At 49.8% G+C, this 26,603-nt stretch overlaps 1 protein-coding gene across 1 annotated transcript in view; it reads right to left on the bottom strand.

Moving 5' to 3' along the window:
- GRHL3 (grainyhead like transcription factor 3) overlaps positions 1-19,543 on the bottom strand; it is a 31,816-nt gene extending 12,273 nt beyond the window's left edge. The window contains exons 1-8 of the mRNA XM_037499131.2: positions 19,461-19,543; positions 7,763-7,949; positions 5,184-5,245; positions 3,686-4,031; positions 3,378-3,451; positions 2,802-2,955; positions 2,471-2,582; positions 1,076-1,170 (exon numbers count right to left, since the gene is read on the bottom strand). Of these exons, the coding sequence (XP_037355028.1) occupies positions 1,076-1,170; positions 2,471-2,582; positions 2,802-2,955; positions 3,378-3,451; positions 3,686-4,031; positions 5,184-5,245; positions 7,763-7,949; positions 19,461-19,477 (1,047 nt within the window). The 5' untranslated portion in view covers positions 19,478-19,543. The remainder of the gene's footprint in view (positions 1-1,075; positions 1,171-2,470; positions 2,583-2,801; positions 2,956-3,377; positions 3,452-3,685; positions 4,032-5,183; positions 5,246-7,762; positions 7,950-19,460) is intronic.
- Positions 19,544-26,603: the final 7,060 nt, after the last annotated feature.

Below are 26,603 nucleotides of genomic sequence, written 5' to 3'. Positions count from 1 at the left end.
CCCACGAAACTCTTTCCCCACCTCCTGGACTGGAGGCCCCAGCTCCTCCTCCAGCCTCTGGCCTCTGTTTGAATAATAATAATCCCTTACCTTTGTGCCTCCCTTTCTATTTCCAGAGCCCCCACCTCCATTTTCTCCAGCCTGGACCACCCCATGAATCAGGCAGGGAGACAGGAATTAGCTCCCTGCCTGTCCGTGCCAGACATGCCCCTGAGATGAGCTAGACCCAAACTGGTCTGATGGAGCAAGCCTGGCCCAAGGCGGGGGTGGGGTGGCCGAGATCCCCCGGACTCTCAGACTAGCACCCTTCCACGATGCCAGTTCACGCAACAGAAAAACCAAGAGACAGCGGCCCGGAAGCAGGTGAGTTCAAGGCTGGCCTTAAGCTCTAAGACTGGGAAGACTATAAATAGCTTAATCACCCGTATGAAAAAAGCCACCAGAGGCTCCAATTCTCGGGCCTCTCCGATGGGCCTGGCACTGTGCCCATCCCTTAGATATGCATGATCTCACGGCATCTTCACCACAACCTGAGAAAGCAGATTACTGTTCCCTTCCTATGGGCTCAAGAGGTGAGGTAACGAGATTTGAGCCCTCATTTGCCAGACTCAAAGCATCTCGCCTGCCACACTCTGCAGGGGCCTGCCCATCAGGAAAACTGGCGTCACTCGCTGCTTTCTGCAGGACCTGGCACAAGGCTCAGTTTCCCTCTCAGGTAGATGGGGGGGGTTAGATTAATAACAGCCACCACTTACGTGCCAGGCTGGACTCTATCTTTTACTTATCTCACCTGATCCTCACTTCAATCAGTTGGTGCTATGATTACACCCCAATTTCACAGCCAAGAAAATTGAGGTTCAGAGGGATCACGGCACTCAGCCAAGGTCACAGAGATGGGATGTGGGTCCAGTCTTTCTGGCTATGATGCGCAAGCTTCTCCACTACTCAGCATCCTGCCACCTCCATTGGTGCCCTCAGTGGTGCAGACGCCACAGCCTCAGGTGCAGGCACCCTTTCCCCATGATGGGGACTTCCAGGTGGCCCAGTCCCATCCAGCCATGCCTCCAGCACTGACCTTGGCCTCCTCGTTGATATTCCACACAAAGGACAGTGCGTTGTAGGCCACCTCCTCTATGTGCTGCACGGTATTGAAGTTTTCTTTGCAGTCAGCTGAAACCACAGGAGACCAGCCAGGGAGTCAGGAGGGAAGGTATTGGGAAGGGGATCACCCTGGGAAGGGGGTATTTAGGAACTGGGCCTCACTCTATGCAGGGACGTCCATCCTCTCCCCCAAGAAACACACTTCAAACCAGGAAGAAAACTGGTTATTGTGTCCTGGCTGCAGGGCAGCCCAGGGGAAACTGGGAAACTGAAATCCGGCCTGGGAAGCATTTGCCCAACCCCCAGAGGGAATTCTTAACTTTGCCAGCCTAGTCAGCACCCTCATCATTTTGTAGTTGAGGTTATACTTTTCAGTGGGATAGTGATTTAGATCTCCCAGATAAAGCAGCAGCAGTAATAATAATGGCAGTAATCGTGGTATCCGTGCTTGCTACTAATATTGAACTTCTAAACTAATATTGAACTACTAGCATGAAATAAACGGCAGCATTACAGCATCGACTAAGTGTATGGCCAGACATCAGTTAACCCTCACAATAATGGCATGAATATTCAGTTAACACAGGGGGAAAATGAGGAAATAAAGCTCAGAGAAGTTTGTGCACTTGCCCAGGGTCACACAGCTAACAAAAGGCAGAGCTCAAGGGGCCAGCTCCATCTGACTCCTAGCACAAGCTCCTAACCACTCGCTACCTGGCCACTTAGATAAATCACTGAATTGTCCTCAGTTGTAACATCATTCCAGTATACACGGCTCCAAGTCAGAAACAGCTCCCTAGGCAGGCAGAAGAGCAGAACAGCTGGCCTCGTTCCATTTGACACTTGAAGAAACTGAGGGTCAGGGAGGGGAGCTGCCATGGGCCCTCAGCCAGGAAGACAGTAGTGGAGCCAGAAGCTGGAGACCCAAGGATGGGCTGAGACAAGGGAGCACAGAGGGCCTGCCCCACCCCCACCTGCCCACAACACTCAGGGCAGAACTGCCCTTACACTGTGCTGCAAGCCCCCTGATGAGGACAAGCAAGTCAGTATCCCAGGGGTCTATTTATCTGGCACTGCTGGGGTTCCCAGGACACTGATTATCCCAAAGCAATGCAGACAAGGGGTCTGCTTCCAGCTATAGATGCAAATCCCTGCAACCCCACAGTGTTTGACCTGGAGACAGGGGCCAGGCATTGGCTAGGCCAGAACTACATCCTGCAGAGATTACTGGGGGCTGGGAGAAAGGGAGCACAGCAAAAGGGCCTTGCTGATGTGTGTATGTGTGTGCATTTGTGCATGTGTGTGCATGTGTGTGTGCGTGTGTAAGACTGAGAAAGAGAGTCAGAGAGAGACTTGGGCAGGTTCTTACCCACATCGATGACTCGCTGCTTGGCAGTGGGCTGCCGGGAATGCCAGTGCTTCCAGAACCGTAACTGCTCTACCGGGACCTTCTCATTGTCGAAGACAACCATCACCACACTCTGCAAGCACAGTGAGTCAGTGTGACCTCAGCCTCGGGAGACCGAGGTCCTTACCCAGAACTGAGCCCTGCCCTTTTGCCTCAGTTTCCCCCACTCCAGCAATGGACAGTTGCTGTACCCCCTCCATGAGGTCCCAAGTCCCTAGCAGGCAGGGCAATCCTAACCATTCCCCCTTCCTCTCCCCCACTCCTACCCCAAGCTGTTCCATGACCAACTCACCTTGACTTTGTTGGAGGACAAGGCAAGGCCTTTGCCACCTGCTGGGGTCCGCAGGGTGACTGGGTAGAACTGGCCCTTGTTGAGGTAGGCCATGGGTGACTCGCCCGACTTGATGTGGATGGCTTTGGGGGAACCCAGGGTGTACTCAAAGTCACTGCAGGAAGGAGGGAGCGGGCAATGAGGCTGGGCTCCTAAGCAGGCAGAGCCCAGGGGGCAGCAGGGCAGGACGCCTGAAACTCTGCTATGGCCTTGCTGTGGGACACAGCAAATCACTTCACTTCCCTGGCCCTCGATTTCCACATTTTCAGGGTTTCTATTTAATGGTTTTGTTGAGCCACAGTCCTGCCGAATAATGGGCAGCAGAGAGACCCACAGCGCCTCAAAGTCCCAGGGAGATGAAGGACGACAGAACCTATTTTCTTACAGGATGCCGAGCTCTGAGCTCCCTGCCCCAGCCCCTGTGTGCCTTCACTCCCCGCTTTTCACTCGTTGATGACGCCTGCTCTGGGGACAGCGCGTGTCTGCCACCTCCCACCCACCATCCAGGTGGCCCAGGGCCCACAGGGGCTGAGTTACCTCGTGGGGCTGGGATAGTCCTCTGGACACGGGGGCTCTGGGGACGTTTTCAGGATATCTGGGAAGAGCAGTGACTGTAGGAAACACAAGCAGACAGAATAAATGGCCACGTCCAGGTGGCTGGGGCCTCAGCTGCCCAGCACGGCTATGCAGGTTGTGCCCCGCCGGGACAACAGCTCCTGGCTGCGCAGCGCCAGACTCTCGCCCTCGAGCCCAAGCTCAGCCTCCTCTGTCCTCTCTGTGCTCTCCTCCTGCGCGTGCATCCCCTCCCAGCCAGGGATGGGCGATGGGCGAGGGCAGGGCCTCACCTCTTGCGGGTCATCTTTGAAGGTGCTGTCTGGCTGCCAGCGCTGTGTGGGTGGCACCCCATGAATGCTCTCAAACAAGGAGCTGAGGGAGCCGTTATCATACACATCACTGGGGGACAGCAGGTAGCTGTCCACGGAGCCAGCGTCCAGCTTGCTGGAGCACGGGGGGAGGGGGACGGCCTTGCCCTGGGCAGGCGCTGCTCCCTCCAAGCTCATCAGGTTATTCTTCTTGAGTACATCCGGGTACTCCGGGGTTCCAGACACATTCTCTGTCAGGAATTTCATGAGGTGCGTGGGACTTTCCAGGGGGGCGAGGTCCATCTCATAGTCCATGCCATGGTAGTACCTGGGGAGCGAGAGGAAGGCTAGGTCTGTGTGCACCCCTCCTCTCTGAGGGGAGAGGGGCAGCTGGCTGGATGGAGGGTGCCCATCCCACTGACGCACGGAGCTCCTTTAGTCCGTGCAGTGTTAGCTGTTCTGGCGGGCATGAAGCGAGCCCCTGAAGTGGCCAGTTTGTCACGGGATAGACGGGGAGGGGATGTCCAGAATGGAACCAGGCACAGGTCGGGGCTGCTTTATTTTTCACGGTATTTGATAACTTAAAGACCTGAATGCTTGCTAATTTATTTCTTAGCCAGAGGCAAATGCCCCCACTGCACTGAGTCATCCCAGGGATGTGTGTATGTGTATGGTGGGCTGAGGTTGGGGGTGTCTGCGGGGAGGGGAGGTTGGAGGGAGGGGTATCCGAGAGTACAGCTAATATAATTTATTTTTAGGTTTTTGGGAAAGGTCCCATATACTGACACCCACTGTTCCTGGCCGTGGGGGGCGGGGCCCTGAGCTGGCAGCACGGGTCTCAGTGCCTGCCTTGGCAGTCTGATTTTCCAGAAGGCAGAGAGGAGCCCAGCAGCTTCTCAGCAGCGGCAGGGAAAGAGGAAGTGGAGAAAGAAGGGCGGGGTCCTCCCAGGGCCCATCTGGTCATGAGCATGGCCTGTGCTGCTTTCCCCAAGGAAAGGAACATCAGTGCCCTGACGCCCTAGTGCCAGTCAGAGACCCAAGAGAGTCAGGAGAAAGATGCCCAGGAAGCCAAGTGTCGCCTCCCCTAGCCCCGGCCTCCCTCTGCCTGAGGCTGCAAAGAGGAGGGTTTTGGAGCCAGGACAGAAAGGCTGCCTCTGGGGCTTTTCCACCACTCAGGCTTTGAAGTTTGTTTTCAGTAAATGCCAGCACCCATGGCCTGCAGGTGTGTGTGTGTGTGTGTGTGTGTGTGTGTGTGTGTGTGTTCGGTCTCATGACTTTCACAGTCTCTAGTCTCTTATGTCACCAACCTCTGGATTATCCACCAACAGGCTGGATTATCATTTTCTTCTAAAAGACATTAAAATACTTCCATAGGCTCCTGAAAGTCCTGTGCCTTCTGTGCCCAGGGGTAAGAGGCTGAGGAGTAAAGCGAGGTGGGGAAGGGCAAAGCAGCAGAGGTGGTGGTGTGGGCCGGGCTCACCTCTTTCCTTGGTCATTCCGACCCCCGGTGCTGGAGGACAGTATCCGCTTCTCCTTGGGGCCCTGGGAAGAGGAAGGAAGGATTTGTGCACAGCTCTGGGTAGATTTGGTTGGTAGAAGCCTCAACCCCTCCTGCAGAGCTGGCCAGACAGGGGAGCACCTTTGGTCACTGGGAGAAAGCCTGCCGGTCTTTCAAGTTGGCAGGAACTCTACCCATCATTTAGTCTGAGCCCCAAGTTAGAGAGTAGGATGAAGTGCCCCAAGCATAGCAGTTAGGAACCATGGAATTTGAAATCAGGCAGACCTGGCTTAACGGCTGACAAGAGCTCTATGACTTTGGGTAAATGACTGTGCCTTTCTGAGACTCAGCTCCTTCCTATGTCAAGTGGAGGTTATACTACTTATTTCAAGGGAACTATAAAAACAGTGTTCACTGTTTAGCAGGGCACCCCCTATGCACTAGGCCCTGGACTGACAGCCTCTGCGAGTTCTCTAATCGGACCCTCACAACCACTCTGCTGAGCTACAAATACTATCCCGTTATACATATAAGAAATCTGAAGCCCAGAGGTTCTGCTGCCTTAGTGGTTAGGAATATGAATTCTGAATCCAGATTTCTTGAGTTCAGTTTCCAGATCCGCCATATACTGGCTGAGTGACCTTGGGCAAGCCCCTTAATTTCTCTGTACCTCATTGTCCTCACCTGTAAAGCCAGGATGAGGAGAGTAAAACCAACCCCAGGGACTGTTGCAAGTGCATAGACCAGCACTGAGCACAAGGACAGCACTATATAAATGTTACCTTTCATGATTATCATTATATATTATATTTTAGAGCACCTAAGTAATTTCTCCTAAGGCTAATAAATTCAGAACCAGGTCTCCAACCCAGTCACGCCTGGACTCTTCATCATACAAGAGGGAAGGTGCCTGGCACAGTGCCAGAGATTCAGTAAGACATAGGAAGTAGCTGTCTTCAGGATGTATTTGTCCAGCGCCACAATGCCACTTTGTGGCAGGGCGAAGGCTCACTCTCCCAACTTGGGGCTTCTTCTATAGCATTACATGGTATCATTCCTACCCACAAGCTGCCCTGAATCAAGAGTGTTCCAGGATGGGGACAGCAAGGTGGTGTATCTCACCAGGACACAGATTTCACTATAGCCATGGCAGGGGTCACCTTCAGAGCCTGTCCCTACTGTTCTGGCCCTGGGGAGGATAGCCTCTAGCCCAGGGGACATCGTGCTGGATTTCAATGTATGGTCTAACCCAAGCTATAAATCCCATGCTGGAGTTTAAGCCCAGACCTGGAATTCTGGCTCCCACCACGACCCCACGCTGCAGCAGTCAATTCAAATTTCTTTTCTACTGGCTGGGGTCAAATGCAATCAGGATACCATCTGTCTGCTGGGAATGGACTAGGGTAGATAAAATACTTCTTGACCAGTAAATTTGAGGGCTAACTTAGAAGATGGCTTTAAATCTCCAAGTTCAGAGCCAGTTATCTCAATAGTTGGCTATTCATGTTCCCCATCCTCAAATATGGGAAAGTCTCTTAGAATAATCATCTGGTCCAGGTATAGCAAGAAAATTTGCTATAATGTGGCAATTCAGACAGGCGGGCGGGGCTGCCTAGACTCCTAGAGCTTCACGTGCCCTCAGTGAGAATGTAGGCTAGAATCCATTCACCACAGCACAGGCAGGGGTGGGTGGAAATCATGTATTTGTGATCACTGACAGTTAAAGCCCATCTATCACATAGGGAGGGCCTAGTTCCTTGTCACAAGAACTGAGTCTCCCAGAGTCAAGGCCAAGGCCATGGAAATTATTAGGAAAAAATACAAGATACTTTGTCAGGTGTCACAGTGCATGAAATGGCAGCAACTGGAAAAAGGATAGCAAGGCTCTCAGGAGAGGCAGAGGAGACATGGCAGGAGGGCTGCAAGGAGGGCTGGCCTTCAGATGGCCCTGAAGGAAGAGAATAGGTTCAAGAGCAGAAAGTATCTTTCTGAGAGGGGGTCCAGAATAGGTGGGTGGGAATAACAGGGTAACTGAGATGATGTAAGGAACTGGGACAGAAAGAACACGGCAGGTTAAGGTTGTTGCTGTGAGGGAATGAACTTGGCCAAGCCATTCAGTCAACACGTATTGATGACTGTGTGGTCAGCAGTATGGGCCACTGAGGACTCAGTTATGGTCATGATATGGTTCCTGCCTTCCAGGAGCTGAGTCTTTGGGGCAGATGGAGAATAACTGGGCAAACAGCAAGTTTCTAAGGATAGAGTCAAGGATGATGATGGTAGTTGCTGATGGGGCCCAGAGGAAGCACAAAACGGGAGGCCCAAGAAAACTTCCCACATCCCCCACCCAATGAATGAATGAGATGACATTGAAGCTGAGACCCAAAGCTGAGAGCAGAGTTTAGCCAGAGAGAGGAGAGGTTGCCAGGCAGAGATGACAGCATGTGCAAAAGTCCTGAGATAGAAATTACATGGGGTGGTCATGGTGTGCTGCTGGGCCATGAGGCCTAAAAGGGAAGACCCGTATTCAAAGAAGGCCCACCCAGAGGTGGTGAACGCACCATGTAGTAATCGTAGAGGAAGCTCAGCGCCGCGACGCTGTCATCATCCCCATTGACCCTCATCATGGCCTTTGTGGCAGCTGTCAAGGGGTTTTCCAGGTAGGTCTTCCAGGCCTCATCCTCACTAGTGTAGGGGAACTTCTGGAAGTTGACTGGGTCGTTCTTTAGCAACCGCACAGACCTAAAACTGGAAGGCAAGTGAGAAAGTATCAAGCTATAAATCCCAGATGAAGGTTGTCCCAGATGAAGGTCCATGAACAGACAGCCTCAGGCCAGTGCCCAGGAATTCAGTTACCTGCCTAGAAAACTTGAAACTGCTTCTTCTGTCAACATTGAGCAGCTTGGGGGTGTAGAACATATACCTGAACTCTGAAGCTAGATGCTTTGGGCTGATACCAAATGCAAAAATTGTAGACCTGGGGCCTCGGTTTCCTTGTCAACAACTTGAGGACTAAAATCCCAACCTTGCAAGGCTTCAGAGATGATTCATTAAAATGCTTCCATGGTAGATACGAGCTCAAGGGGAGTTAGTCTAACAAGATGGGAAGTGGCAATGACAAGCTGCAAAAGATACAATTTCTAGATAGGCCAGCATGAGTTCTTCTGAAGAAGTCCACTTCAAGCCAACAAAAGCCAAGGAAGGTTGGAGATCATCTTGAGTTACAGAGAGGGTGTGGTGAGGGGCAGAGAAAGCCAGGACGAGAAAGCCCATAGGCAGAAACTGGCCTTGGGGAAGGCACTGCAGACCAGCTTTTACGTGGCGCACCCAAGCAACGCTCAGATGCCAGAAGCTGGAGTGGAATGCTGCAAGGCACAGAGGTGGATCCTGGGCACTGTGAGGAGGACTTGGACGTGTACAAGGAAGGTGGCCCGAGAGACAAGCCACACGGCTCAAAGGGAAGAGATCAGGAAAGGCTTACTGGAGGCAGACATTTCAGTCTGTGACACTCAGCACCCAGGACTACATCTTGAGGGGGAGCGGAGCAGTGGGAGGGGTAAGCACAGATTAAAAATGTTGATGATAAAAATCATACCCAGTTTTTATTGAGCACTGACCATGTTTTAGGCTCTGAGCTAAGCATGTTTCATGGAGTCTCTCACTTCATTCTCAAAACAACCTTATATGGCAGGTACTATTATTATTGTTCCTATTTTATAGATGAGGAAACTATAAATCAGAGACATTAAGGGAGCTGCCAAAGCTCTGTGTTGGTGAGAGACCCAGAGGGGTTTTAGGCTCAGGCAGGAAGACTCTAATACAGAACAATATTTTCAAAACTGAAAGGCACTAAAACACAGATCTGTGTTGTTCTGTGCAAAGGATAAAAGGATAAAAAGCTCCCCTACAGCTTCTGATTCATAGGTCTGGGGTAACCAGAATTTGCATTTCTAGTAAGTTCCATGGTAATACTGGTGCTGGTAGTCTGGGGACCACTCTTTGAGAATTATTGACACAGATCCAGCTCTGATCTGAGAAAAAGCATAGAGATGGAAAGTTCTGGTTGTATTCATTTTAGAGCAAGGAGTATATGGAGAACAGTGGTAGGTAAGAAGATGCGGGCAGGGGGATGGGAAAACACCAGGGATGGAGTTGGCACTGATTGGTCTGCTGGGACCCCAACACGCCCTTTTCTCCACGAGCCTCATACACTCAGTCGTATTAGGGACACAGAAACAACACCAGCTACCATTTATTGTGATATGTGTAAATACTCTCCATTCATTAACTGCTCCTTACAACACTACAAGGTAAGAAACATTAGTTTAATTTTACAGATAAAGAAGTCTGAGACTTATGGAGGATTAGAAAATGCCCAAGATCATCCATATAGTCCATGACACAACCAGTTTAAACCCAGGATGGTTTAGTAACAAAGCCACATACTTCTCACTAAGCCACACTGCTTTGCTATATAATACAAGAGGGCAATCCTTACTGCAGCAGAAAAGTGCTTTTGTGGCAGAATTTCAAGTACTGAGGCAGGCTGCTGGGGGGCGGGAAGGACCTTCACAGATCATGCCACCAGAAGTGCCCGCCGGATGCCAGGCAGCTCAGCCCTCCATTTTCAAGTGTGGAGTGGGAGCAGCAACCAGGACACACCCAGGACAACAGCTCTCCTAGGGGCTCCATCCAGGCACAGTGTCTCCCATCCCATGGGGCCCCAGGGTGCAGGGCATTGGGACATAGAGGGAGGGAGAGAGAACTGTCACACAGGAAAGAGAAATGACAGAAACCTTCCTGCACCAGGGGCTTGGAAAGGCAGGCACACCCCAGGTTTCTGTTGCTATAAATCAAGGGCCTCAAGATGAGAGGTGACAAGAGCCCCTCCCTGCTGCCTCCTGAGCCTGGGGTTAGAGGAACAGACAGAGCAAGCCCAGGGTGGCTCCCCCACCCCTTTCTAGCCCCAGATAAAGGGGAACTCCCTGACCAGCAGGGCATGAGAGAAGTAGGAAAGGCCTGGTGAACAACCCACCTCCCACCCTCTGACCAACAGGGACCCCAGTGCTTAGCACCACCAGCAAAAGCCCCACAGGATTGCAGGATTAGCATTGAGTGCACCGCTCAGAACTCAGAGAGAAGCTCAGAACTGTCCTGGCCCCTAAGGGCTTAATGCATGCAGCCATTACCATCCTCAGATCTAGCTCGGAGGTGGACACTGAAGAGCTACAAAGTGCCACAAGACACAGTGACATGCAAGGCAGGGGCAGACCTGGGCCTAGAGCCCCGCAATGTGCTGACTCGGGAGGAATGACCATTATCAGGTGGATGAACTCTCAGTTATTTTACCCTATTTAAAGATTAAATTTTAGAAGACAATGATGAAGACACACCAGAAACAAAAGAACAGACAACGTTTGCTGGTCACCTGGGAGCCATTTTTCTTGCCTATGCAGGTCTCCAGCCCATCCTTGTTGGGATCCCAACATCTGATACTACATTAAGGCCTGCTCCCAGACCTTAAACATTTAAATCACACTGTGACAAATGTTTTTCTGTGTCATCTCACCTGCTCTGCATAGTAATCTAGAGAAATTTCTACCTTCCCTACCTATTAGGGAAATCAAGACTCAAACAGGTGAAATTTCCCTCCTCTGGTTTACTCAGGTAGTAAGGGGTGGAAGCTACCTGGAACCCACAGCTTTTGGACTCCCAGATGAAGCTCTTAATCCTGTGCTAGTCTCCTTGCTAGATACCTTTCCCATTCTGGAAATTCCCCTCCTCTGGAATACACTGAAGCAATCCTCCACTGCAAGACAGCAGGGATTTCCTACTCACACAGGCAGGAGGAACGAAGTGAGAAAACAAGATGACTGGAAGAGTTTCTGGCCAGGACTTGGGAACCTGAGTGTGTGAGGTCCTCATGCCCGCACATGCTAACAACCACCTTCAGGTCCCAAAATAAAGCGCCTGGCTTCCAGAAAGTCTTGACTGCAGATAAAGCTAGCATGGCCCAATGTGCCAAATCCTGATGTCTAAGAACTGTTGGCTGTTTTCTTCAGGATTGGAATTAAAGGTCCCCAGTGGGTTCAAAGAGGTCCTACTCGTGAGTGACAATGCTAGAACAAAGAAGAAAGGCCAGGTGCTCCCATCCAATGTGGTCACCTTCCCCAGGGCCTCCACGTATTCTCTCGGTGCTTCTGTCTAAGACAGAGCTTCTCGGCCATCAGAAGGTGAGAGGGGGACAGGGTAGAGGGGACAGGGTGCAGACCTGGCCCTGGGAAGGGTCCTTAGCATCAGATCTCCATTAGGGCATAGTAGAGAATCCACAGACCAGGGTCACAGCTTACAGACCCAGGTAACTGTTTGTTCTTGGGTGAGGGCCTTGGCTCCTCTGAGACTACTTCCTCATCTCTGCAATATGTCTATTGAGTATCTTCTGTAGACCAGTCAGGGACTCTTCTAGGCACTGGGCCTCAGCCAAGAACAAGATAGATAAGGCTCTGCTCCCATGGAACTTACAGTCTAATTGGGGAAGACAGATCATAAACAAGTAGGTAAATGAGTTAATTTTAGCTAGTGATAAGTGCTATGAAGAAAATGAGAACACAGTCATGTGGATGGAGTCACCAGGGCTGTCCACTTTAGTGCGAGGTTAATCTCATGGGTTGTTAGGAGAATTAAGTGCATTAACGTAAGAAATGTGCTTAGCCTAGAGCCTGCCAGAGAGTAATCATTCAGTAAATAACAGCCATCATCACCATCATCATGGCCATCATCATCCCAGAACCCCCAAATGAGAGTAAAGGGGAGACTTTGCCTGAGGTTCTTAAATTAACACCTTCCCCAAGCCTCCCGTCTGTGAACCAGATTCTGTGTCAAAAACAAAAGACAGTGTAATAACCCCTTGCCTTGACTTTCACATTCATTATCTCGTGGAGCCTTCCAACATACGTGATGTGTTATTAACTCCACAGGAACAGACAACAGAGACGTTAGGTGCCCTCCTGCAGGGTGCTGGCCATGAGGGTTACAAAGCCAGGCCTCCTGGGATCTAGCCTGGGAATTCACTCCATGACGAGTCATCTTTCCACCCAACCACTCATTTCTAAGAAGGGGTGAAGAAGAAAGGGGGAAGAAACAATAAATCTCAGTGTCATCGAGCCATCATTTGAACAAACCTATCAAGTAACTGCTATGAGCCAGGGCTTGTCCCAGGTAAACAAGGCCATCCCTGCTGTCAAAGAGACAGCATTTTAGTGGCAGCAAGACCGACGTGAGCCTTACAAAAACAAAGGAATGGCTACTGTCAGCTAGGTGAAGAAAACTGTGAAGGAAAACTTGCAGAAGGATTTCTGATCCTCCTAAACTCAGGGGAGTGACTGGATGTTGGCTGGAAGAGGGTGAAAGGGAAGTGGAAGCAAGGAGATGGTTGGGGAGGATGTTGGACCTTCCAAACGAAAGGTACCATCACAGTCATGAGCCTGGGATAGCTCCCAGAGTCTGTCCGCCTACTGTGCGCCAGGTGTGAGGCAGGTTCTTTGCATACGTTGCCTTGTTTCAAGGAAGGCCAGCTCACTGAGGAGGAAACTCAAGTCCGAGATTTGATAATCCCTCATATTTGCATAGTGTGTTATATTTTTCAACAGGCTTCTCATCATTTGTCATCGCCTCTGCTCCTGTAACGCCCCTGTAAGGTAGGGAGGGAAGGGATGACTCTTCCATCTGATAGCAGGAAAAAGTGAGCCAAAGAGAGGACCACAGACTTGCCAGAGGCCACACAGCTGGTATCTCCTGGCATCAAGCTGAGAGCAGAGGTCTCTGGCTTCCAACATGAGAACCTCGAAGGGCTGCCTCTCGGTCTGCTTATCCTCCAATTTGGAGAGAGGTGGATAAAAGATCAAGAGAGCAGAGCTGGGGTGTGAGAGGTCTCACTGCCTGAGGTGTCCTGTTCCTTAGCCCGTGGTGAGGTGCAAATTGCTGGGCAGGTTCTCCAGCCTGGGTGGGGCTTCCCCAGCGTTCACCCCGGGCCCATAGCACGCAGCACGGAGGGGTGTGGTACCAGCGGCTCCAAGCCCAGTCAGACTCCTAAGTCTCCTGACTCCACCATGCACCATTCCAGGCATCAGGATGGAGGAAGCGTAGCGTGGTGAAGTGGGGGTTCATCCAAACAAATCCTTTCGGGCTGTAAAGACTCCCTGCTTTCTGGTTGAGTTACTTAAAACTCCCAATGAAACTAGATAAAAGTGTTTCAGCCATTAGTTGGATTTCATTTTCTTCTGTTGAATCCTAGCAATGCAGGGTACACAGAAATCTAGTCTCAGAGAGAAGTCTGACTTGCTTAAGGACGTGCAGCAAGTAGCAGGGTTGGGACTCAAGTCTCCTAGCTTCCTATCCAGAACTTGCAGTATCGGTGCCATCTCAAAGCACTTCAGTAATTCAGAGATGAAAAACTGAAGCAGAAAAACTTAAGCAGAAAATAAAACTCACCACTAGGGGGGCAGCCTCTGCCCCATCCAGGGAGAGGGCAGATCTAGTAAGTGGGCCCCACCGCCCTCCAGCCTGAGGAGGAAGAGTTCCAGGGCCTGCTTGAGCTGGGTGTTGACACCCAGATACACCCAAAGATTTACCAAACCCTGTTGTGAGCCACCCAGCCTCATCAGCAGTGATCAATCACGCTCACTAATTATGCACAGGGAGGCCCTGTCACAACTGCTCACAAAGGAATCATTTTCAGCCAGCCCCATGCGAGGTGTTCCCTCAGCCTGTCATGAGCGCCCCAGGGTTCTCGTGCTTGCTAGCAACCCATTTGGTTTGCTGGATGCGCGGTTTGTGAAACATGCCTTGTCACATGCTGAGGGTCTCATTTGAGGGTGTCCATAGGGAAATGGTGGCACCTAAGCATGGCGCTATAGTAACTCACCCCAGTGTGAACCAGGTGGTGTGAACTCAGGGTTCTAGGGGGGCCCAGAGCTATACAAACGTGGGTTCCCAGTTTCAACTCTGCTACTTACTGGCCTTGTGCCTCAGTTCTCTTACCTGTAAAATGGGGATAGGTGAAAGCACTGACTTCCCAGAATTATGAGGATAAACTATTCACTGAGGGCTTACCAAGTGCCAGATGTTGGTGCACAACATCTAGTCATTATCTTATTTAATCTTTACAACAACTTGGTATTACTGTTGGAAAGTGCAATGACATAATGCAGGTAGAGTGATCAGCAGAGTGCAAGCACATAACGTAAACTATTATTATTATTACTAATACTTTGTGGGGGAGCCCCCAGCAACATGCCTGCCAACTCACAGCCTCACTTTCTCCTACCTGTAAATGGGACATCTTTTCCTAGCAGCAACAGGAGGCCTGGCACTTGGAGATTCACAGATAAGAGGGGCAAGCACTGCCAGCTTCATCATCTAGATCCAGGTGGGCAAGTTGAGGGCGGTCAGACTTCAGTCAACGCTTCGAGTTGCATGAAAATTAATTGTGCCATTTTCTAATTATGCCAGAAACTCCCATCTCTCCTTTGAAAAAGTCTTCTCTCTATGGGAGTTTTTCTTTCACGGTATAGTATCCTCTTGGTTTCCTGACTAATGTTCCTTTTTTTCCTCTCTTATCATTCACAGGAATTTGAAGTTCCCCTCTAAACCCAGAGGGCTGCATCCTCTCATTCATTCACTCACTGATTCATTCAACAAACATTCACTTGAGGCTTACCCTGGAACAGGGCTCTCTGCTGGGTACTGGGTCACAATTTAAAAAGCATGTCTTCTCTTCCCGCAAGTTCCCAGTTCTTGCTGACCTCCAAGAAAGGCCCAGAGAAATAACACCAAATGTGGGTGAGATCATTTCCCTTAAGGACCTTCAGTAGATCAGTTGCTCTCATCTTATTTGCTCCATTTTACAAATGGGAAAGCTGAGTTTCAAGAAGGGAGGAAGACGAGGGAAGGAAAAGGAAACTACATTATCTGTCAGGCCTTTTCACACTCCCACATGCCCTATAAGGTGGGTGGTATTATCACCATTTTATAAATGCAGAAACTGACACTTAGGTCAAAGAGCTCAGCCAAAAGTCTCCTGATCAGGCGCTGGGCTCAAACACAGGTGTGACCAGGTAGCAAAGCTCTCAGTTGGCTGACTCAGCAACTACGCTGCAGGTCAATGGTGGATCTGGGCACCTCCTGCCTCCCAAATCTCTGCCAGCTCTTTTAGGCCAATGGTTCTTAAACCCGGAGAATCACCTGGAAAGCCTGTTAAAACACATATTGCTGAGCTCCACCCCCAGTTTCTGATTCAGTAGGTCTGGGGTGAGGCAAGAAAATTTGCATTTCCATCAAGTACCCAGGTGGTAATGATGATGATGATGATGATGATGATGATGATGCTGTTCCCAGGGACATTTGACATCACCATCTTTAGGTGAAACCAATAATTTTCTTTGAAAAAAATAATTCTCTTTCCTCCTCTTCCCCATTTCAAAAGTAACACAGTTTTGTAAAACGCAATGTATAAAATACTGAACGTACAGAACAGTACTCCGAGACTAGCACTGGACGGTGGTTCTCCACTCAGAGAGAACCGCGGTTAGTCTGGTATATCTCGTCTTTTTTCAGCATCTGCGCACACAGGAGACAGGGTGGCAGCCTGGCCTCGGTCCTTCTTTGGACTCTTCAATAAACACCCGGTCAAAATTCCAATTCTGCCCGAAATCTTCGACATGCCACAGTCACCTCTTCTGCAAAATGGCGTTTATACTCCCATCCCTCACTGGATTGTTGGGAGGCTCCAAGGGGCTAATCATTCATCAAGCACCACACAGAGTCTATTGTGGAGCGAGCGCTCAATAAATGCTTGGCTGTCTCTTTGTTTTCACTGCAGGAGCGCTTGGGGGTGTTATCTGTGCGTCACCCCTGGCCTTTCCTCCCTCCTCTTTGCGCGGACCCTGAAGTCACGCTCGGGGTCCCCCGGGCCGGGCAGCCCGCGGAGCCGCAGGAGCCGCGGGGGAGCGTCGCGCACCCCGGGAGCCGCCGTTAGGGCCGTCTCGGCCCCTCGGCCCGGCCGCCTGGTTTACAGCCGAGCTTAATGAGGGCTTTTAACTTTTCATTCACCAGCAGCGTAGCTCCGACTTTTAATAACACACCTTGTGCACGACAAAAATTTGCTCCTGGCAATCATGGTTTCGACCACAAAACCACAGCGGGGAGGCGTTCCTGGTTAACTCTTTCAGCGCCCCGGGCAGTCTGGAGCCCGGCGCTCCCGGGGCGCTGACGGGGCGGCCGGCAGGGCCCCCGCGCCGGCCCCGGCCCTCCCCGCCCCGGCCGCGTCTGTCCGAGACCCCGGGAGTGAGAAGACCCAGACGGCGGGGGTTTGGGGGGCGCCCCGACGGCCTGAGGCCCGCGCCAGGCCGCGGGTGGGGTCCTGCGCGCCGCGCTCACCCCGCGCGCTCCTCGGGCTTTCCAGACCTACTACGCGCCCGCGGCCTCCCCGACCCTCGCGTCCCCTCGGGCGGGGTGGGGCGCAGCTGCGCCGGGCGCTCGTGGGCCGCCGCCCCCCAGGGAGCCCCGACGGCGGGAGCGGGGCGCAGGCGCCAGGCGCCGGCCCGCGGGAGGAGGCGGCAGGCAGGGACTTCCGGCGCCCCCCCCCCCCCCGGGCGCCCCCCACCCCAGGCGCCCCCGCGAGCCCAGGCCCTGGGGCCGTCGAGGGCGCCGGCTCCCGAAGCTGCTGGCTGACACTCCCCGGGCGCTGGGCCCGACCACATGAAAGGCCGGTGCGCGCCAGCCGCCTCGAGCCGGGCTCTGACGGCTCCGCCTGGGCCTCCGCGGGGCCGCCTTCCAGCGAGGCCTGTCGTGGAGCCCCTGCTCATGGAGCCCCTCGCAGGCCCACAGACGGAGCTCACCGTTTGCTTTGCCAGGTGGTGTTTATGGTCATTGGCCAGATGAGGGACCTGAGGGACAGGAAGGAGAAACCAACACACCGGATCCTGCGGTTGGTACGTGGTAGAATTTAAGGCCATGTGCAAGTCCGGCTTTTCCCACTAAGCCCAAGGCCTGTCAAGAATTGGACCTTCTGGGGCATCCCTGGCGGCGCAGGGGTTAGAGACAGCGCTGTCAAGATGTCGCCAGCCTCTGCAGTATGAGTTGGATCCCCCGCCGGCCAGGAGCAACCCACATGGCGCAGCAGACCTCTCCTGTCTCCCCCACTGCTCCCCTCAGCAGTGTATTTCAGTCTGTTTGCCTGTTCTGCTCCCCACTCTGTCTCTGGTGAATCCTTTCACCCCCCCTCCCCCATCTCTGGCCTGTACCCCAGTTCTTGTATGCATAAATAAATAAATCTTTAAAAACAAACAAACAAAAAGAATTGGTCCTTCCGGTGGGGCTCAAGATGGATCTAGTCCTCCTACCTCTTCACGATTTTAGGGAATGTTTCAGTGTCTCAGCAGCAGCTCAAAACTTGCAAGCCAAGCACTTGATGCCTTTCCCTCCACCCCCACTTATCTGTAAGGGCAGCTGAGCCCCCAGGCAGTCAAGCTCTGTCTTTATCATCTCAAATGGTGGCAATTACTCTGCAGGCACCGGTTCCCCTCACCCCACCCCAAAGAGAGAAGCTTGAACTGTCAGCGGATCTGACTTCAAATCCTAATCATTGAGGAGAAATCTGGAGACCTTTCTGTTTCAGTAACCCAGCTTCATGACACTTACCCCCAAAGGAGCACCAGTGTCTGCGATTTTAACCTGCAGGCCCTAAGTGGGATGGAGACACAACACAAGAATTCTGTTTTCAAAGTATGGAAAACTAGAAAGCAATAGGTTCTGTAATGTTCACTGATTGGTTATTTCTATAGGCGGTAACAGTGGTATTACTAGCTTACCCTTACCAGGCTTTAAGTCAATCACTTTTCTAAAACTCCCCAACACAAAATGAGTAGTACTGTGGCCACAATTTACAGGTGAGGACATCGAGACTCAGATGAAGAGACTTGCCTACAGTCTCACAGATAATAAGTGGTAGAATTGGGACCCAGGATTGGTGCCAGAGCCCCTGCTCTTATTCCAGTTGTCAACACATTGTCAACCCCAAAAAACTCATTCACGAGAACTATGATGCCTGTAGACCTCAGTGATTTTATGATGAACATAGTTGGCCAACCCAGGGGAACCCACAAGCTGACTAGTGTTGTGGAACTCTACAGTCAGAACCCACCAACTGCTCTGCCCTCAGGACTTCAAGTTCTTAAAAAACTGTTGAGGAGTAGCTAGGGGAAAAAAAAAAAAAAAGATTGTTCAGCCCTTGTCTCTGCCCACTCACCTGGAAGAGGAGAGTCTGTGTTTTAGAAGTCTGGCTTCTGCCAACTCCCTGAACACATGCTCATCCCACCTTCTCAGAGGTCTGGACCCTGAGCAAGTCTGTGGTTAAGATCAGCATCAGCCCGTGGGAATTCTAAATCCCAGATGTGGGCTGGAAGGCACCTACATCCTGCCAGGCAGTAGAGGTGACCTCACCAAAAACCACATCTCAGCCTCCTCAGCCTTAGAACTGCCTCTGAATAAAATCAACCACGTTTTATTGAATGCATCCTTAGCCTTGATTCCATGCTAAGCATTTTATAGTCTTCATCATGCTTCACTCTCTCAAGAATCCCAGAAAGCATTTTGTACCCATTTTCTAGATGAGGAAGATGAAACTCAGACAGCTTGAATGACTTCTCCAAGATCTCACAGCCCACGAGAGTCAGAGATGGATTTGAACCTAGGTCACGCTGACTACAGAGCGTGTCTATTTAACCACAATACTATAACCTTCCTACTTGGGATTGTTCCAACCCAACAAACAAGTCCTTTTAGAGAAACCCAACTCTCTGCCTAAGACAGCTGTTAGAACCACCTCAAAGAAGTTCCTTTTGGCAAGAAGATAGAAAGCCTACATGGGATTGGGGCTGTCTCTGATTTCTAAGGCCCCTTCACAGTATCAGAAAGTGGTGCCGAAAGCCTTCACAGTTTCAGTCCCTTGTTTCCGTACTTGGCTCGAAACTGCTTAGCAGGGAGAGAAAGAAAAAAAAAATATTTTCCCAGGGAAACACTCAGCTCTAGCTTGAGACGGGGCTTGCCTCGACACGCCAAGGTGAGATCGTCAGCCCATTCATTTACCCTAACAAATTGCTCTGTGAATCCTGGCCCCGGCCTCCCTGCTCTTCCCCCTCTGCAAGCCCCATCCAGCCTCGGTGCTCAGCGAGCTCCAGGCATCCACCGGTGTTTACTCACTCAAGTTCATTCGACATCTTCCTGCTCCCAGGCTCCGGGGATCGGCACGAGGCTCTGCTGACCGCTCGTCTCTAGTTCTTGCCTGACACAGACATTCCCTGCCCAGGGAAGTGTTTGATTTATGTTGAGGTTTGAGTGTCGGGATTTTGCTGACAGGTAGGTTCCCGGCAGCGCTGGCGCTGATTGGCTGTGGGTACAGGTGCGGGAGACAGCAGGTATACCTCAACAGGTGCAGCTGTTAACTCTTGGCCTGCCGAGTTGGGGGTGGAGCCATGGGGGGCCAGCTGGGTGGAGCTGGCCAATTCCATCTTGGTGAGGGGGTGGTGGGTGGAGATGAGGGAGGAGGAAAAGAGGAAAAAAATGTTGGAAAGAAGAGAGCTAAAGGAAAAGTACAGAGACAAACAGATACTTGGCTAAAGGAAATCTCAATTCCTGTTTCTAGTTAGTGTCCCGGATAACCGGGAACATCTCCCCCCCCCGAATTCGTTTGCCCCCCTCCTCCTTTACCTAACTTCAGACATTTCAGAGCCATGGGGGAGTTCAAGGAAAAGAGCAAATCCCGAGTCTCTGCCTAAATTCTGTTTTTTTCAGAGCATTTCCCTTAAGATAATACCTTATTTCTGAATGATGTTCCAGTTGTTCATGTCATTTCTTTTGATTATCACATTAAGCTATGGGATGGATTATGGTAAATTATATTACCCTCCCTGCCCCCCTTCCACACTTAACGAGTTAGGAAATGGAAGCTGGAGATGTAAAGTGACTTGTCCAAGGGCATAAGCTAGTGAATGTTTGAGTCCGAAAGGGATGGAATCTACAGTCATCTCCAGTGAATGTTTGAGTCCGAAAGGGATAGAATCTACAGTCACCTCCAATCTGACTGTCTCTCCACCTGAAGTCAGTGGCTTCAATTCAGTGGACATTCAGCAAGCATCTACAGTGTGCCAAGTCCTACTCTGCGTTTTGAGGGAAACAGAGACCAAAAAGGGCCACTGCTGTAGGGGAATTTACAACTTGGGGTGTGTGTGTGTGTGTGTGTGTGTGGCGGGGGTGGGGCACTGGGGTGGGAGGCAACCTTTTATTTGGTGTGATACAGATCTGAATGACATGTGAGCAAACCACATACCTCTGGTGAGCAGAGGGGGGATGGAAAAATTGAAATCAGCCACCTCCAAAGCCTTAGCTAGCTGGTCACCTCACAGACTCTAATCAGTGCTGCGTTAGGCATTGGGAACGCAGGAGAAACCAGATACCTGTTAGACTAAGTAATTGTGGAATAATTACCTTGAGCTCTCTTCTGTGAAGAACAAGGTTGGTAAACCCAGAAGATCCACAGACACAAACAGGAAAATGCTCGTGCTGCTTTAAGAGCGCCAACCGGGATTAATTTGAAATTAAACCTAAGCCAAAGATTTTGGTGTCTTCTCTTTCCCTCACTCTCTGTTCTCTCTGTGTTCCCTCCCCCACCCCACCCTATAGGTGAAGCATCCCTTTGCTCTAGTCTTCCTGGGAGCCTCAGTTTGGCCCAGTCCTTTCTCTCCCAGGGAAAGGTGAGGTTTCAGCTACTCCTGCCAATTCGATGGAGGTTTTCAGAGTAAAGACGGAACCACAGGAGCTCTCCTGGGTGAGATCAGGCTTTTGGAGAGGGGGTACTGTGGTTGGTTGGTTGGTTTGGTTCGTTTCTCACTGAGGATTGTATTGGAGGGGACCCTCACGAATAATAGTCAACAGCAGTAATAACTGCTAATGAAGGCATGTCCTCAGAGCAGGCCTCTCTCGTCAACCTTGTTAAAGTGGACATTTAATTACTGTATCGTTCTCTTTATTTTGGTGCTCTGCAAAGTCCTGAGGACTTTTTGATATTTTTCTAATTATTTATTGTCTATCCCTCCTCCCTCTGGAATGTGAACACCATAAGAGCGAAGACATTGTATGTGTTGTTCACTGGTGATTTCCGCTGCCTACGACAGTGTCTGGTATGTATGTGCTTGCTATCCCCTGCGCCTCAGCCTCTATGCTATGCTCACCAGAGCCTGTAGTATCTCATTTAATCCTCACAACAACCCATGAGATAGATACTTTTATTATCTTTGATTTCTAGAGGAGGAAACTTTAAATATGAAGTCACTTAGTAAGCTGCTCAAACTTCAGGGCCTGGAAGTGGCAGAGCTTAGAGCTGGGATTTGATCTGAGAGCAGGGCCTGGGTGCTTAACCAATTCACAGAGGTTATTGGTGGCAGGAGGACCATTTGGTGCCAACTGTAACTGCAAAGTTATTGCAGCCCAAAGGATGGCACACGTCTCTGGGCACCAGAGTGCCCGCCTCCTGGAAGGCTGTGGAGTTTCTGTCTGCTGTGTTGCAACTCAGGCAAAGAGCTGCGGGAGTGACTCATGCTGGCCGGGCTCAGGGGGAGGCTGCGCTGCCAGGCTGCCTGTCTGTGCTCGCTGGGCACTTTTAAATGGGTCCTCTCCCTCTCCCTCTGGATCTTTAATCGCCCGCACCCATCTGCAGAGATCAGCAGAGGCCCAAATCATGGGGCACAGGGTTTCAGTGTCTCTCCACAGGCAGCCTGGATGGGATGGAGGGGTTAGTGGCCACCAGCGCCGGTCTACAAGATCACCAGCCCCCTCCCGCAGAAGCTGTTTCCCAGTCAGGAGTCACTAGCTGTTCTAGGCCCTCACTGAATGACACAGATGCCAAAGTTTTAGAGAGACAATACGTGAGCTTTGCTTCCTCTCCCTCCCCTTTGCGATTCCTGTGGAACACGGGCATTCTCTTCTTAGTTTGGTTCAGTTCTTGATTTCTTGACCAAGTTGATTAAAAACGGACCAATCATGTGTTCCTTAATAATTGTATTCACAATAATAACAGTAAATAATGACGGCTGCTATTTATTTCGTGTTTGTATGTTGCAAGAACTATGCTAAGAGTTACCCATGTTACCTGATAATGCCTTGAGATTGACAGACCTGGATTCAAATCCAAGCTCAATTACTTACTAGTTTTGTGATGCTGAGTAAATGACTTAAGCTCTTTGAGCCTCAGTTTCCTTACCTATAAAATGGATATAAAAATAGAATCCCCTTAATAGGGTTATTGTGAGGATTAAATGAGACAATGTATGTGAAGTACATTGTGCAGTATCTGGCACACAACACTCAATAATTGCTAGGAAAACTTTTCTTTTTCTTCACTTAAGTCTCATTTAAACCTTGTGGGGAACGGCCTACAGACAAAGAGGAAAAGAAAATGAAAAAGGCCACAAAAGTTCCCTCTCTCTTTCAGTAAAAAAATAAAAGCAGCAAACAGAATTAAAGAAATGAAATAAAAGAAATAAATAAAACAAATAAATATTGTCTTGTGCAGCATTAAAAAATCAAAATAAAAATTAAATGTGAGCAAAATAAATAAATAAATAAATAAATAAACTTTGTGGGGAAACTTTTACCTTGTTTTACAGATGAGGAAACAGACTCAGCAGCATTAAATGATTTGCCGAAAGTCAAAAGCCAGTAGGTGAAAGTTGAGATTGAACCCACATATTCCTGTATCCACACTTAAAGAACTAGAATGAGTTAGGGATTGTCCTGGGTTCAAGTTCTGCCTGATCTTTGACTGCTTACTACCCTGTTGCTGGGTAAATACCTTCTTTCGGGTCTCAGTTTCCTTCTGTAAGATTAGTGAATCACTGCAGAGGCAGAGGTGCGTGTTAAAATACCTAGGTTTTCTTTTCTAGATAACTCCTGGAAAACAAATGTCCTTTCTCCAGACATTATGATCTGCTCTCCTGGGAGATGGCACAGTCCTTTATCCCTCCTCCTCCTTTCCGGGATTATGTCTGCTCATGAGCCACTATTCCCAAAGAGCACAATGTTTCCCCTAGATGAGATGAGGAAGCATAAAGCTTAGGAATACTGAGTTTAGGAAGCGCCAGTGCCTGGACTACTCTGCATGCCTGTAAGGCCTGCACAGTCACAGTGCCAGCTGTACTGGGTGTGATGACACCGCAGACAGCCCTCTTCAGACACATTAAGGTCACTCCCTGGTGGTCTGGTGCTTAGGATTCAGCACTCTCAGATACACAAAGACTTAATGATTATCCAAAACTTAAAATCCATTGACCTATATAAGAACATTAAAAGAACAAATACCCAAATGTGAACAGCAATTCTCTGTGCATGCTGATGTAACAGGATTTATCTCGCATTGCTTTTTGTAATTAAAAATTACATACAAAGCTCCAGTTTAAATGTCACTAAACCAAATAAAGTTTCATTGACTAAATGGTCTTTGTGTCATTGTGCCCCATTGTGTGAACTCAGGTGAAGATGCGGTCCTTGTTCAGAACTCCCCCAGAAAGTGCACAAGTGGAATGGGGAATGGGGGCTGCCAATTGGGGGCTCTACCCAGTGAGCTCAGGGCTCAGATCAGCTCCTGACCTAACAATTGAAATTGTTCTCATTTATTGAGCACTTAATATACGGCACTTTCCTGCTTGTAAAATGGGGGTTGGGGGAGGTGTCACATATTGCTCTCCAGACAGAATTGGCTTCTGGAGTCTTGGTCAATCTAAGGGATGTGAGTGCTGAAGTAACTGCTTAAGACTTTTTTTTTTTCATTTTTATTTTATTTTAATGATTTATTTATACATATAAGAACTGAGGTAAAGGCCAGAGGTGCAGGGTCGGGGGTGAGAGGATTCACCAGAGACAGTGGGGAGCAGAACAGGCACATCTATTGCTGAGGGGAGCAGCAAGTAGACAGGAGAGGTCTGCTGCTCTATGTGGATTATCTCCCTGGCTGGGGATCGAACTCATGCTGTAGTGGCTTCCGATAGCTTCATAGTGCTGAGACTTAACCCCTTGTGCCACCAGGGAGGCCCTGCTTAAGACTTTGAACAAGCAACTTTTCCTGATTGCCTCAAATTTTCTTGTGATTGCTATGAGGATTAAAGGAGTTAACAGTGTCCTTAGACTGTGCTAGATATAGTTCTAGGTGTTCTATGTGCACATCATGAAATTCTCATGTCCCATGAAGTAGTTGTTATAATTATCCCCATTTTTCAGAAGATGAAGCGGCTCGGGGGGTGAGTCAAGGTCATTGGTTATCTACTTAGTGACAGAGATAGAATTAAACCAAGGTCTGACTAACCCCAAAACTGTGGAAACAGCCCTTTTAGCCTCCAAAGTAACTTTTTGGAACAAGGCCTGAGATGGATGGATGAGGGGAAGGAAAGAGAGAAGGGAGAAAAGTAGATAGGTTGGCTGTTAGGATTAGTAAGATAGGAAGGATTTGTAAGCTTCTGACTGCAGATAAGACTCAAGGAAAAATCTCACATAGCACCTATTGCCAGGTCTCAGTAAGTGTTCAATAAATATTTATTGAGTAAATGGATAAATGTGTATAATTTACACAAGATAATTGACAGTCTTGGCAAATGGACTATTGCCTTCTATTCTACCTCCAGGAAATGCCTCCAAAGTTTGAAATCATACTCTCCCTCTTATTATTTTTTGAAAGATTTATTTATTTATGCAAACAAGAGCTGGGGTACAGGCCAGAGGTGTGGGGGGTGAGAGGATTCACCAGAGACAGAGCAGGGAACAGAACAGGCAGATTGGCTGAAATACACTGCTGAGGGGAGCAGCGGGCGAGACAGGAGAGGTCTGCTGTGCCATGTGGGTAGCTCCCTGACCGGGGATCAAACTTGTGCTGCAGTGGCTGCGGATAGCTTCATAGGTTGCCTCTTAACCCTTTGGGCCAACAGGGAGGCCCTCTCCCTCTTATTAGCATATGCCTTTGGGCAACACCAATTCTGAGTTTCCCCATCATCCCTCCTTGGGGTTGACTTGATCAAATTAAATCTCATTGTAGGGCCTCCCCGGTGGCGCAGCAGTTGAGCGCTGGGTTGCGAAGCTGCCCGCAGCCTCTGCAGCGCCGGTTCGATCCTCGGCTGCTCCCCGGCCACCGGAGGAGGGTCCCACATGGCACGCAGACCTCTCCTGCCGCCGGCTGCTCCCCTCAGCAGTGTACTTCGGTCCTTCTGCCTGCTCTGCTCCCCGCTCTGGCTCTGGTGAATTCTCTCACCCTCCCGCGCTTCTGACTGTACCCAGTGCTTGTATAAATAAATAAATAAATCTTTAAAAAAATAAAATAAAATAAATCTCAATGTAAAGCCAATGGCAAGTAGGTGAGCACCCAGTTTAGAAAGTGGTCCTCAGCCACCCCTTATTTGCAGTCTCAAACAGCTTAGTTCATAACACTCATAACTCAACCTCTCTTAAAAACAGCCCCTTTGATGTGTAAGGCTTTTTCAGCTTTTAAAGTGCTTTACTTGTGCTTTGTCACCTCTGATAGAACCACATGGGTAGAGGAGGGAGGCAAGAATATATTTTTGGCCCCTTTTGATAAACAGGTTCAGAGAGAGCACCCCTACTTAAGCACAGAAGTTTGGTTTGGAACCTCAGATTTTGGATAAAGAATCACCATAGATGCCGTTGTGGATCTTAATAGGCCCCAGTGCTCTTCTGGGCACACGCCTAAAGCTCTGACTTTCTAAATGTCTTCCCTACCCTGCCACTGGACTTGCAGTAGAGCGCTGCACCCTACAAAGCTACACCCTACAAAGAGCCCTGCACCCTACAAAGAGTACAGCCCTGTGAAGGCACCTGGAAGTGTGTCAGAGAGAGTCAGCACAGGGAGCCTGCAGGCCCTTCGAACACTCTGTAGTATAGATTTTTATCACGGTTCTTCCAACACCACCACCTACATTTCTTTCTAGAGCTTCCTTAAACATAAGGAATCATTATGGGATCTCAAGATCTGAAAGTTCCCTTTAAATGAAGAGAAAGTCTGTGAATGCCCTGGAAACAAACGAGCACTTTTCCACTTAGGTTGATAAGATGAAAGAAAATTCTAAACCCCAGTGTCGGCCAAGGTGAGAGAAACGGGCTCTGTCCTTGCTGGAAGGGTGTGAATCAGTCCAAACTTTGGCTTTAGGTTTCAGCTCAGCCTTTGATCTAGTAGTTTCACCCCTAGGAATTTAGTGTAAGCAAATAATCTCTCTGTGCAAAGATTTATCTGCAAGGATACATCAGAGCATTGTTTATAATTCTGAAAAATTAAAATGAATTATAAATACC

Source organism: Talpa occidentalis, unplaced genomic scaffold, assembly GCF_014898055.3.
Source record: "Talpa occidentalis isolate TD23 unplaced genomic scaffold, MPIMG_talOcc4v2.1 talOcc4.9, whole genome shotgun sequence".
NCBI lineage: Eukaryota > Metazoa > Chordata > Mammalia > Eulipotyphla > Talpidae > Talpa > Talpa occidentalis.
The sequence above is the reverse complement of the archived record's forward strand: the minus strand, read 5'-3'. Positions and strand labels throughout refer to the sequence as shown.